Source organism: Schistocerca serialis, chromosome 2 (genome assembly GCF_023864345.2).
Source record: "Schistocerca serialis cubense isolate TAMUIC-IGC-003099 chromosome 2, iqSchSeri2.2, whole genome shotgun sequence".
NCBI classification, from domain to species: Eukaryota; Metazoa; Arthropoda; class Insecta; order Orthoptera; family Acrididae; genus Schistocerca; species Schistocerca serialis.
In genome coordinates this window covers 1,130,933,465-1,130,947,232 of record NC_064639.1, presented here as the reverse complement: position 1 = coordinate 1,130,947,232, position 13,768 = coordinate 1,130,933,465, and the positions used below count along the sequence as shown (strand labels likewise).

General features: G+C 44.7%; 1 protein-coding gene across 5 annotated transcripts in view; it reads left to right on the top strand.

Moving 5' to 3' along the window:
* Positions 1-5,518, top strand: part of LOC126458594 (inward rectifier potassium channel 4-like) — a 667,556-nt gene extending 662,038 nt beyond the window's left edge. For all 5 annotated transcript variants that reach the window (XM_050095742.1, XM_050095740.1, XM_050095738.1 and 2 more), the window contains one exon: positions 4,290-5,518. Coding sequence is in view for 2 of the 5 variants with exons in the window: in XM_050095738.1 (XP_049951695.1) it covers positions 4,290-4,310 (21 nt within the window). In the remaining 3 variants the exon portion in view is untranslated. The remainder of the gene's footprint in view (positions 1-4,289) is intronic.
* Positions 5,519-13,768: the final 8,250 nt, after the last annotated feature.

Here is a 13,768-nt window from a genome sequence, read left to right as displayed (position 1 = left end):
AGGTGAACACCTTGGGAGTTACAAACCGTGCGGGACGCTCATCTGGGAACTGTATCCACTGTTAAAGAATGCATGGGGATCCATACTGGTGTAACAGGGTGATAAGAACTACTGGAATGTGATGGCATGCAACAGAATGCGAAGCAGTCTGTTGTGGAGCTTACCGGTAAACTGGCTATTCTTTAAGGCGTAGCTGCAGATACTGCAATAACATGTTTCACATTCACGGATTTAGCCATTGGTTCCAGGTCGTATAAACTGCAGTGTTACCAACTTTTCTGGAAGACTAGTTTGCTCTAAAGGAGTACGATTTTTTTACGCAGATCAGGAATCAAACAAAATCACGTTATTTTGGCCAGCTGTTGGCGAAAAGCAGTGCTCATACCGTAGTTTTAGTTCACTTACGCTCATTTTCACTCTCTTGCTTGCTGTGACGTAAGCATTTCCTACTGCCCTTTAAACATCACGCACGCGAGAAAGAATCGTACTGGGAAGAGAAGCAACTACTCGCAGCATAACAAACAACTTTCCAATCAATTTACCGTACAGGTTAGCAGTCGATAATTGTATACGAATGCGTTAAGGCACTGATGTTAGTTGATCTTGATACAACTCTCTTGATACTTCTAATACCCATGGTTCTTTTCATATGCATTTCCTCTTCAAATCCCGACCGCTCGGAGTTGAAAACAAATTCCTTAATGAACAATGAGACAAGTTTATTTATCTCATCTCCAAATTTTCGAGCCGATTCTGCAGTTTGCTGTGCATCGTCAAGTTGATACTTTGTTTGAAATTTCGTTATCTTCCAATTCTGTACCACTGTTTGAAGCTATGAAACCATCCACTGCTTCCTTTGAAACAACTGTAATCTATGTCGTGCGCAGTTTGATGTGCATAACGTAGGTCGCTATCACGCATATCCTGTAAATTGTATCGAGCATCCTTGAAACGTGCAAAAAACCAATTGTTGTAACAAGTACCCTTTGATCTCCCTTGAATACCCTACTTTTTCTTATGAACTACTCGGTCATATTGCTGCGTATTTATTCGAGATGTGTTCATAACTTTTTTTTTTACACTACGCTGCGGATGTCCTTTCACGTACTCAATTATGTTTAGTACTCGTTCCTTGGACAACTATTGTCCTTTACTACTTTCACTGGAGACGAGGCTTTGTGGCTCCCTGTCCGAAGAGGTTGATGAACTACATGTCTCGACACCTCTTTCGATATCACTTTCACTTGTTAAGTCTGTATCGTCGTCACTGTACTCCCCATATACACTGTCAGCAGTATCGAGCGTATAAGACACCACACATTACACCGACTCATCTTGGCAGAAAAAGGACATCACACACGTCCATGCCCGAGGCAGGGTTCGAACCTGAGACCGTAGCGGTCGCGCGGTTCCAGACCGTAGCGTCTAGAACCGCTCGGCCACTCCGGCCGGCACGAAATGTCAACTTCAGCAACTGTTGCTGTAGATATAATGCAATGTTTGCTTCATTTATCGTTGCCATTGACCTGGTGTGTATCAACATCACTGGAACTGTTGTGAGTTACTCGTTGGCTAAGCGGTTCAACTACTCTCAGTAGCCCCATGCTGTGCTCACCACTGGATATCTCTAGTACCGCCCCCTGTTGCTAGTAGCAGGCAATGTTGTGGCTGCGTGGTACACAATATGTGGGGCGTCGAATTTCGTTAAGTATCATTGGCTTTTTGCGACCTCGCACTCAAGGGGTTCTTTGTTAGTCAGGCGAGGCATTTAGCTGCGGCTACGCGTACTGGTTTTATCATTGCAATGTAATGTTGTAACTTCGCTACAAGTAAAATATACCTCCTGTTACACATATAAGAAGAAGTTGTTCATTTATGTAAATCTGCTTTTACGTAATAAAATGTGTACTTTCACGGCTAGAAATATCACACTTATTACAATATTCCGGGCTATTATGCCGTTATCGAATGAATTTCTTGGAGGCACATAATAATGCTTCACAATCTGTGGAGGATATCTTTAAGGGGTTGTAGCATTTATGAGCGTCCGATTCACACCCCAGCTCTTTACCTCTGCCAGTAACAGTTCTTTTTCCCGACGTCCCGTGCGGAGGCGTGACGTCACGTGTTTCCAAAACTCGTCCTCATTTGATGGTTGCAGGTTGCTGTCGTCCGCTGTTATTGTCACCCCATAGTGGAAGACTGGTACGCGTCTTCTTCAAGACAGAAATTCAGACATGATACAGTTTCACCCCCTCATGCCAGTCATTTCAATCGGAAGGAGGGAGGTATGAAACAGAATGCTATCTGTATGAATGCAGAGTCTCGCGCCGATAACAATGAATAAAATGTTCTCTGGTTTCCAACCGCGTCAATTGCTTAAAACAACACGAGCTTTCGGCCAAGCACTCCTTGGCCATTGTCGAATGTATGACTGGAAGTGGGCTGTTGGCGCTCCCTTATACAGGGTGTTACAAAAAGATATGGCCAAACGTTCAATAACATTCCTCACACACTAATAAAGTAAAGATGTTATGTGGACATGTGTCCGGAAACGCTTAATTTCCATGTTAGAGTTCATTTTAGTTCTTCCACCTACGCTCAGTGTAGAACGTTATCATGATTTCATACGGGATACTGTACCTGTGCTCCTAGAACATGTGCCTTTACAAGTACGACACAACATCTGGTTCATGCACGATGGAGCTCCTGCACATTTCAGTCGAAGCGTTCGTACGCTTCTCAACAACAGATTCGGTGACCGATGGATTGGTAGAGGCGGACCAATTCCATGGCCTCCACGCTCTCCTGACCTCAACCCTCTTGACTTCCATTTATGGGGGCATTTGAAAGCTCTTGTCTACGCAATCCCGGTACCAAATGTAGAGACTCTTCGTGCTCGTATTGTGGACGGCTGTGATATAATACGCCATTCTCGAGGGCTGCATCAGCGCATCAGGGATTCCATGCGACGGAGGGTGGATGCATGTATCCTCGCTAACGGAGGACATTTTGAACATTTCCTGTAACAAAGTGTTTGAAGTCACGCTGGTACGTTCTGTTGCTGTGTGTTTCCATTCCATGATTAATGTGATTTGAAGAGAACTAATAAAATGAGCTCTAACATGGAAAGTAAGCGTTTCCGGACACATGTCCACATAACATATTTTCTTTCTTTGTGTGTGAGGAATGTTTCCTGAAAGTTTGGCCGTACCTTTTTGTAACACCCTGTATACGCTAGCTGCTGGCTGTGACGTCACTGGTGTCCGTGGCATTGCCATATATGGGCATGTTTTGAGTCGGCGTTATCAGAATAAGACCACCGACGAAGAGCAGGAAGAGAAACTTGCTTTGCTGCCATTCTGTGGCTCTGTGTCGGGCAAGATAAGCCGCCTGTTGAAAAGACACAAGATCAAATCGATCTTCAGGCCTCCAACGAAAATCCGTCAATTACTGAGACCAGTTAAAGACGCTGTTGGTCTCAGAACACCTGGAGTTTACGAAATACCTTGTGAGTGTGGCCAGAAGTACATCGGACAAACAGTGCGCACTGTGGAACAACGCAGGAAAGAACACGAGAGGTATTATCGCCTACGCTATCCAGAGAAATCTGCGTTAGCTGAGCATGCGTTAGAAAACGGTCACCACATAAAATTTGACGATACCTCTGTCGTGGCTCGCACTAACGGCTTCTGGGACAGTTCAATTAAGGAAGCTATTGAAATAAAAATTACCGCAAACACCCAGAATAGAGACGGTGGCTTGCAGATCAGCACTGCGTGGGATCCAGCGATCGCGTGGTTGAAGAGGGCACATCGAACACCGACTCAAAACATGCCCATATATGGCAATGTCACGGACACCAGTGACGTCACAGCCAGCAGTTAGCGTATATAACGGCGCACCAACAGCCCACTGGCAGCCATACATTTGACAACGGCCAAGGATTGCTTGGCCGAAAGCTCGTGTAGTTTTAAGCAATTGACGCGGTTGGAAACCCGAGAACATTTTATTCAGAATGCTATCTGGATTCCGGTGATGATGTGCAGCAGTCTTCCACCATGGAGTGATAGCACAACCACAAACGGCACAAAAGAGTTTTGAAAACATTTGCGATAAAGAATTTCCATGAAAGCTGTTATCTGCGGGAGGGGACGAAAAGTTGATTTTCTCCAAGAAACTTAGTCGACAGTGCCATAGTAGCGCATAGTATTTTAGTACGTGTGCTCTTATGTGACACTGTTGCAACTGAGGTAGTGATTTCGTTCTCTTGTTCTCTCTGTTCGCAGGCAGTTCGTGACTGCGTATGAGGAGCGGACCCCCATCGTGCCCGACGAGGTGTGGGCGTTCTACAGAAGCCGCTCGCACCGCTTGGATGAGCTCGCGACGGACTATAGTGATGACTTCTGTGATGTGGACGGCACGGTAGCTGAAGTGCGTTCTGTGTGGACTCGTCAAGTTGCAGTTGACGCGCGTCAAGATTTGTGATAGTGTTCATACCTTTTTTTAGCTTTTCGTTCATATTCTGCCCGTGTTACGTGTGACCATAAAAAGACATCTGATGTGTAAATATTCCGACAGTACCCACTCATCCGTAGAAGTTCGTGTCAGTAAACGTTTGTGCGGTTTCGAACAATGTGAGTGAATTATATCTGCCTCCAATATCACGCGAAGCAGTTGTCGCTCACACGAGCTCGCTTTTAGATTAAAGGTGGGAAAGCGTCACGGAACTGACGCAGAATTAGCTTGCGGGGATATAGAGGTATAGGAAGTAACTGAGCTTTAATTTACTATTTCTGTGCCCGTGGAATGAACGTCGCTATTCGTGTGTTCTTACCGAATTTTATATGAGGTCGCTGAGACCTGCATGGCCGTCCTTTTGCTGGCTTTTGATTTTGTACGTTTTATCCATCATTTGCTGTTGTGCGTACGCAGTTCTCAACGGTGTGTATTGCCACAAAAGGAATCCGTTCCGTAGGTATAAAGTCTGAAACGTTAAGTTCTTCCACATGAGAACTGCTTTCCAGATATTTAAGAAGAAAAAGACTTGAGCTGTTTTGTAGAGCCATAACAGTTTTCATTGATGTAACGTATACGATGAAAAAGGTTTACTCGCGAGTGTAATAAAAGGTAAAAAGTGTGTGTGTGATACGGCACTGACAAGTCAGTGAGAACGCTTAGTGGTATTACTGAAAGCTAGTAGTTGGAATAACTACCGTTTTGTACAGTTTCAGTGCATGGTAAGAATCGAGGATCGATTTATGTTTTCCGTGAAGTAATTGTACGCAGCGGAGAGAAACAATAAATTGTTTATTGAAACAATAGCGTGGGCTATGAGTGACGCATTTATTTTAGCATCCCTACTCTGGTGGTTGCAGAAAGAGAAGGTAGGTGTGCAGTTTCGGTGACCTGCGTAAGTAAGTGTCCTCTTTGTTGTAGCGTAAAAGCAGCGTCAGATACACCGAGCCACTGTAAGGGACACACACACACACACACACACACACACACACACACACACACTCTGCAGAGAGGTGACAAGTGAAAATCGGGATAGAGGAGAGTGGTGTGAGGCCACAACAGCGGGGTCGGCAGCTGGTGCAGAGCGGCCGGGATGAAGCTGGAGGAGGTGCGGCCGGCGGCCATCGTGGAGGAGGACGGCTCCGACGAGGAGGGCCTCCGCATGGGCCGCGGGGCTCCGCTGCTGGGCCCGGCGCCGCCCACCATCGTCCGCGTGTCCACCGCCGCCAGCTCCATCAACCAGACCATCGTGCGACACGACTCCGCCAGGTTCGTCACCGTCCAAAACCACACGCCTCTGCCTCTCTCTCTCTCTCTCTCTCTCTCTCTCTCTCTCTCCGCTGAGTTTCTAAGCAAAGTCTCTACCACTACGCTTCTCAGTCAATGTTTTTCTTTAATGCTCACCAACGCGCGCGTGAATAACGTCCTGTACGATTTTCTCTTAAGTACGAGGGGCGTTCAGTAAGTAATGCAGTAATTTTTTTCTCGGCTAATTTCTGTTGAAAAATAGAGAATTTAATGCAGGACAGTAGTACAACTTTATATGCCAACTAGCTCTGCAGATGATGAAGAAATTGATGAAATGTATGATGAGATAAATGAAATTATTCAGGTAGTGAAGGGAGACGAAAATTTAATAGTCATGGGTGACTGGAATTCGAGAGTAGGAAAAGGGAGAGAAGGAAACATAGTGGGTGAATATGGATTGGGGGAAAGAAATGAAAGAGGAAGCCGCCTGGTAGAATTTTGCACAGAGCATAACTTAATCATAGCCAACACTTGGTTCAAGAATCATAAAAGAAGGTTGTATACATGGAAGAACCCTGGAGATACTAGAAGGTATCAGATAGATTATATAATGGTAAGACAGAGATTTAGGAATCAGGTTTTAAATTGTAAGACATTTTCAGGGGCAGATGTGCACTCTGACCACAACATATTGGTTATGAACTGTAGATTAAAACTGAAGAAACTGCAAAAAGGTGGGAATTTAAGGAGATGGGACCTGGATAAACTGACTAAACCAGAGGTTGTACATAGTTTCAGGGAGAGCATAAGGGAACAATTGACAGGAATGGGGGAAAGAAATACAGTAGAAGAAGAATGGGTAGCTCTGAGGGATGAAGTAGTGAAGGCAGCAGACGATCAAGTAGGTAAAAAGACGAGGGCTGGTAGAAATCCTTGGGTAACAGAAGAAACATTGAATTTAATTGATGAAAGGAGAAAATATAAAAATGCAGTAAATGAAGCAGGCAAAAAGGAATACAAACGTCTCAAAAATGAGATCGACAGGAAGTACAAAATGGCTAATCAGGGATGGCTAGAGGACAAATGCAAGGATGTAGAGGCTTATCTCAAAAGATACTGCCTACAGGAAAATTAAAGAGACCTTTGGAGAAAAGAGAACCACTTGTATGAATATCAACAGCTTTGATGGAAACGCAGTTCTAAGCAAAGAAGGGAAACCAGAAAGGTGGAAGGAGTATAATGGGGGTCTATACAAGGGCGATGTACTTGAGGACAATATTATGGAAATGGAAGAGGATGTAGATGAAGATGAAATGGGAGATATGATACTGCGTGAAGAGTTTGATAGGCAACATTCCATTAGAACTACTGACAGCCCTGGGAGAGCCAGTCCTGACAAAACTCTACCATCTGGTGAGCAAGATGTATGAGACAGGCGAAATACCCTCAGACTTCAAGAAGAATATAATAATTCCAATCCCAAAGAAAGCAGGTGTTGACAGATGTGAAAATTAGCGAACTATCAGTTTAATAAGTCACAGCTGCAAAATACTATCGCGAATTCTTTACAGACGAATGGAAAAACTGGTAGAAGCCGACCTCGGGGAAGATCAGTTTGGATTCCGTAGAAATCTCGGAACACGTGAGGCAATACTGATCCTACGACTTATCTTAGAAGAAAGATTAAGGAAAGGCAAACCTACGTTTCTAGCATTTGTAGGCTTAGAGAAAGCTTTTGACTATGATAACTGGAATAGTCTCTTTCAAATTCTGAAGGTGGCAGGGGTAAAATACAGGGAGCGAAAGGCTATTTACAATTTGAACAGAATTCAGATGGCAGTTATAAGAGTCGAGGGGCATGAAAGGGAAGCAGTGGTTGGGAAGGGATGCTATTCAAACTGTATACTGAGCAAGCAGTAAAGGAAACAAAAGAATAGTTCGGAGTAGGTATTAAAACCCATGGAGAAGAAATAAAATTTTTGAGGTTCGCCTATGACATTGTAATTCTGTCAGAGACAGCAAAGGACCTGGAAGAGCAGCTGAACGGAATGGACAGGGTATTGAAAGGAGGATATAAGATGAACATCAACAAAAGCAAAACGAGGATAATGGAATGTAGTCGAATTAAGTCGGGCGATGCTGAGGGAATTAGATTAGGAAATGAGACACTTAAAGTAGTAAAGGAGTTTTGCTATTTGGGGAGCAGAATAACTGACGATGGTCGAAGTAGAGAGGATATAAAATGTAGATTGGCAATGGCAAGGAAAGCGTTTCTGAAGAAGAGAAATTTGTTAACATCGAGTATAGATTTAAGTGTCAGGAAGTCGTTTCTGAAAGTATTTGTATGGAGCGTAGCCATGTATGGAAGTGAAACATGGACGATAACTAGTTTGGACAAGAAGAGAATAGAAGCTTTCGAAATTTGGTGCTACAGAAGAATGCTGAAGATTGGATGCGTGGATCACATAACTAACGAGGAGGTATTGAACAGAATTGGGGAGAAGAGAAGTTTGTGGCACAACTTGACTAGAAGAAGGGATCGGTTGGTATTGCATGTTCTGAGGCATCAAGGGATCACCAATTTAGTATTGGAGGGCAGCTTGGAGGGTAAAAATCGTAGAGGGAGACCAAGAGATGAATACACTAAACAGATTCAGAAGGATGTAGGTTGCAGTAGGTACTGAGAGATGAAGAAGCTTGCACAGGATAGAGTAGCATGGAGAGCTGCATCAAACCAATCTCAGGACTGAACACCACCACCACCACAACAACAACAACAACAACAACAAGAGGGGCGTTCAGTAAGTAATGCAGTAATTTTTTTCTCGGCTAATATCTGTTCAAAAATAGGGAATTTAATATGTAGGATATCGTGCAATATTCCCGTTTCAGCCCCTAGTGTTCCATGACGTTCCCACAGGTGACGGCGCTATACTCAGCTTTCCAAATGATATACACTACTAGCCATTAAAATTGGTACACCAAGAACAAATGCAGACGATAAACCAGTATTCCTTGAACAAATATATTATACCAAAACTGACATGTGAATACAATTTCACGCAGTTTGGGTGCATAGATCCTGAGAAATCAGTACCCAGAACAACGACCTCTGGCCGTAATAACAGCCTTGATACGCCTGGGCATTGAGTCAGACAGAGCTGGGCTGGCGTGTACAGGTACAGCTGCCCATGCAGCTTCAACACGATTCCACAGTTCATCAAGAGTAGTGACTGGCGTATTGTGACGAGCCAGTTTCTCGGCCACCATTGACCAGACGTTTTCACTTGGAGAGAGATCTGGAGAATGTGTTGGCCAGTGCAGCAGTCGAACATTTTCTGTATCCAGAAAGGCCCGTACGGGACCTGCAACATGCGGTCGTGCATAATCCTGCTGAAATGTAGGGTTTCGCAGGGATCGAATGAAGGGTAGAGCCACGGGTCGTAACACATCTGAAATGTAACGTCCACTGTTCGAAGTGTTGTCAGTGCGCACAAGAGGTGACCGAGATGTGTAACCAATGGCATCCCATACCATCACGCCGGGTGATACGCCAGTATGGCGATGACGAATACACGCTTCCAATGTGCGTTCACCGCGATGTCGCCAAACACGCATGCGACCATCATGATGCTGTAAACAGAACCTGGATTCGTCCGAGAAAATGACGTTTCGCCATTCGTGAAACCAGGTTCGTCGTTGAGTACACCATCGCAGGCTCTCCTGTCTGTGATGCAGCGTCAACGGTAACCGCAGCCATGGTCTCCGAGCTAATAGTCCATGTTGCTGCAAACGTCGTCGAACTGTTCGTGCAGATGATTGTTGTCTTTCAAACGTCCCCATCTGTTGACTCTGGGATCGAGATGTGGCTGCACGATCCGTTACAGCCATGCGGATAAGATGCCTGTCATCTCGACTGCTAGTGATACGAGGCCGTTGGGATCCAGCATGGCGTTCCGTATTACCCTCCTGAACCCACCGATTCCATATTGTGCTAACTGTCATTTCGCAATCGCGATGGGCTATAATCCGACCTTTATCAAAGTCGGAAACGGATGGCATGCATTTCTCCTCCTTACACGAGGCATCACAGCAACGTTTCACCAGGCAACGCCAGTCAACTGGTGTTTGTGTATGAGAAATCGGTTGGAAACTTTCCTCATGTCAGCACGTTGTAGATTTCGCCACCGGCGCCAACCTTGTGTGAATGCTCTGAAAAGATAATCATTTGCATATCACGGCATCTTCTTCCTGTCGGTTAAACTTCGCGTCTGTAGCACGTCATCTTCGTGGTGTAGCAATTTTATTGGCCAGTAATGGAAGTGTGTTTCAAGCAGAGGGCTGCTGTCATTGTGTTCCCTTTGGCTGGAAGCTGGTTTCGCAGATATTCGTAGGCCCCTGCAGAATGTCTACGGAGACCTGACAATGAACAAAAGCACGATGAATCGTTGGGCGGGGCGTCTTTCAGCATCGCAACACGGTCCCGAAAACCTGTCCAATCTCCTGGGTGCCAACCGGCCGCACACTGCTGCAGTGTTGGAACGTGCGGACACTCTCACTCGAGCTAATCGACGGATCGCAAACACGTCGCTGCACAACTGCACGTCTCTGCTGGTAGCGTTGACATACTCGGTCACCAGTCTCGGTACTCAATGGTGGGGGCCCGCTGGGTTGCTCGACGGCGGACAGAACGACATACACAGAAATGAAGCCACCGTCTGCTCGCGGAATTGCTCGCGCGCCGCGCAGCTGATTCCGACAATTTTTTTTAGAACATTGTCACGGCGATGGAGTGGCGCCACACAGCCTATCCTCAAGAGAAAATGTTCAAAACCGCACCCTCAGCCGGTGAAGTCAAGGCGACACTCTTGTGGGATTCTGAAGGGGTTATTCTGATTGATGTCCTCCCCCACGATGCAACGGTCAATTCTGAAGTGTATTGTGCTACCGTTCCGCATGACAACGCAAGTCTGCACATCTGCGAACAAATCACAAGACTTCACTGGATTGTTCTTTCTCATCCACCCTACAGCCGGGATCTCGGACCTTCCAACTTCCATGTGTTTGTCCCAATGACATCCGTGGGATGCAGTACGTGGATCATGGGGAAGTAAAATGAATAAATGTCGTGTGACTAGGGCCTCCCGTCGGGTAGACCGTTTGCCGGGTGCAAGTCTTTCGATTTGACGCCACTTCAGCGACTAGCGCGTGATGGGGATGAAATGATGATGATTAGGTCAAGACAACACCCAGTCCCTGAGCGGAGAAATCTCCGACCCAGCCGGGAATCGAACCCGGGCCCTTAGGATTGACATTCTGTCGCGCTGACCACTTTGCATTTTGTTCGGTATTGTTCGTCGAGTTTGGTCTGGGCTGACGTTACAAGACATCTGTTCAAGTTGATCGTTGATTCCTTTACTCAGTTTTTTATTACAGAGGCCGAGCAGCCCTCTGACCGAACACGTTGAGCTACCGTGTCGGCGCTCGGCAACCGGGGACGGACATAGGGAAGTTATTGATGTGGAGTGGCACATACTGTAGGAAAATGGTAACACGCAGGCATACAGCCCCCCCAGTAAGGCCGTCGTGTTGAACGGAGATTAACTTGAAAAATAGGGATTTGTAGCCCAAAGAGTGGAGAACAACATGGTGTATTTTAATGCTGAAGAAAGCAACTTTCTTTCAGAAGAAAAATGTGTTGCATTGCTTATTGAACGCCTTTCGTTGTTACTTTACACAACGAATACAAAGGAACGACACGAGTGTCCGAGAAATTACGCACAGATTTCCATGAATTACGGAAAGACCACACAAGTTAGTACGATAATTCAGAAAGTTTCCTGTGGAATACAATGATACTCAACAAATGTGATGAAACCCAAAAAGGAACAATAGCTGTACTTACCTAAACAGGTTTTCCACTAACGACACACTTGTTTTCATGGATCACGAAAAGTCACACAAATTAGTGACCATGATTCAGAAAGTTAGATATCGAATGCGGTGAAACTCAGAAAATGTGTGAGCACACTCGTGAACTAGTGCAAGAAACGGGCGTATACACAGTTCTAAATAAAATACTTACGAACAACTTTCACAGAGAATGTTCATTACAAAATGTCACAAACAGTGGACAGTCTAAGCATGATAATTTAATCACATTGTCCCCTCGGCCTCCAATTTTCCATGCGTCTCTATCGCATTTAGTCCAATAAATGATGCCTTCAAGCCTTTCGACCAACTGACGTCTTTCCACTGCAGATGACATCCTACTGTGAAACTTGAAGTTACCAGTTGTGTACATGTGATGCAAGAGGATTTCAGTTCTAGTCGTGTGCAGCACAAATTACTCAAGTTTAAGGTAAACTGTCTTATGCTTCCCGGATCATTGCGGTGTTCGTGATTTTTACATAATCTATGGAAAACTGTGCACTGAATTGATAACGAGGATGCAAACAATAACAAACTCATCCACACTCACATTTTTGTCCTGGGATAAATTCAACTTAACTATGATGTATCCTACATAGCAATGAGACTACAATATTGCACAGAGACGTTATTCACGCCCAACATCACAATCTTATGCTTGGTGGAGGGTGCTTCCATTATTAGATGTTATAGTGCAGTAAATTATTCTGGGAATAATGCTTTCAACTCAGAAAACTATTGTAGCCAGCGGGATGGTTCTGCATGACACACAATGTCTTATATGACACAGGAATTTAAGGCATAATCAACCCAGCCCAAATAAACCAGTACATAAATCTACATACTGTAACTTAAATGTCTATGCCCTGAAGAAGACGGTTGCAATACAGCAGAAACGTCGGTTATACGAGGGTTATTCGACAAGTAAGGAACGATGGGTTGCGAAATAGAAAATAGACTGAAAATATGATGAATCTTTACACAGATGTGTTGGGCACTGTGTCTAGTACGCCCGTCGATCGCATCATGTCGATCTTTTCAGTTCTGAGCTCACAGTGAGAACGTAAAGATGGCTATAAATTAGCGTCTACCACCAAGTATGAGGGCCTGGCGAAAGATTTCGCCTGAAGCTATGCAATCCACATAACATAACTGTCATGCGGTTCGTTCTACATGAAAATTCTCGGCCACACTCTGCAGGGGCAATGAAGATGGGAAGTGTTTGACCACCCACAATATAGCTCGTAATTTGCTACCCCTGAGGTTCATCTCCGTTCAAATGAACCGCTGGCTACGAAGACAATATTTTGACACAGACAACGAGCTGCAGTCCAGAGTAGAAAATTGTCGAGAAGCACTGGCGGCTGTCTTCTATAACGAGGGAATTGAAAAGTTGGTACAACGCTACGACAGATGTCTGAGCGGCGACTGTGTAGAGAAGTAGCTGGAAGGTGTAGCTAACCGTTGCAAATAAAACAGTTTTGATTTTCACTGTAGTTTCCATTTCGCGACCTATCGTTCCTTACTTTCCGAACAGCCCTCGTATTATTATAGCATTTTAAGTATTTTACAAGATGTCACAGCACGTAGAAGGGCTGTAATGAGATTGACACCAGCGAGGAAGCTTAAGTCTTTGTACAATCTTCCCAGCTGTTAGTTGGCCGTGTTGGGTCCAGGTGTGGTACCTCAGTACTCTAATTTATAGAACTTCCGGTTAAGAAGAAGGAAATAACCCAGCACACGAGTATGTCATATTGAAAACATTCTGCTCCCAGTTGTGAACACACCTTGCCTGTTTCCAGTGTCTCTCTGATCAACAACAGAAAATACGATGAATGCTCCAATTGTGAAGAAATTTTGCAGTTTCAGCGACAGTTCTGATGAAATAGAAAATAAAAATAATAAATTGTTGATACAAATGTTTACAATATATTCAAACATGCACTTTTGACCACTTGTAAAGCTATTTTCGCGTACTGAGGAACATACTGTGTAGTGTGACTAGTTTGTTAACATTCTTCTCGTAGAAGAATATTTCATTCAGAATTACTTATGAAATTTCTGGCAACAG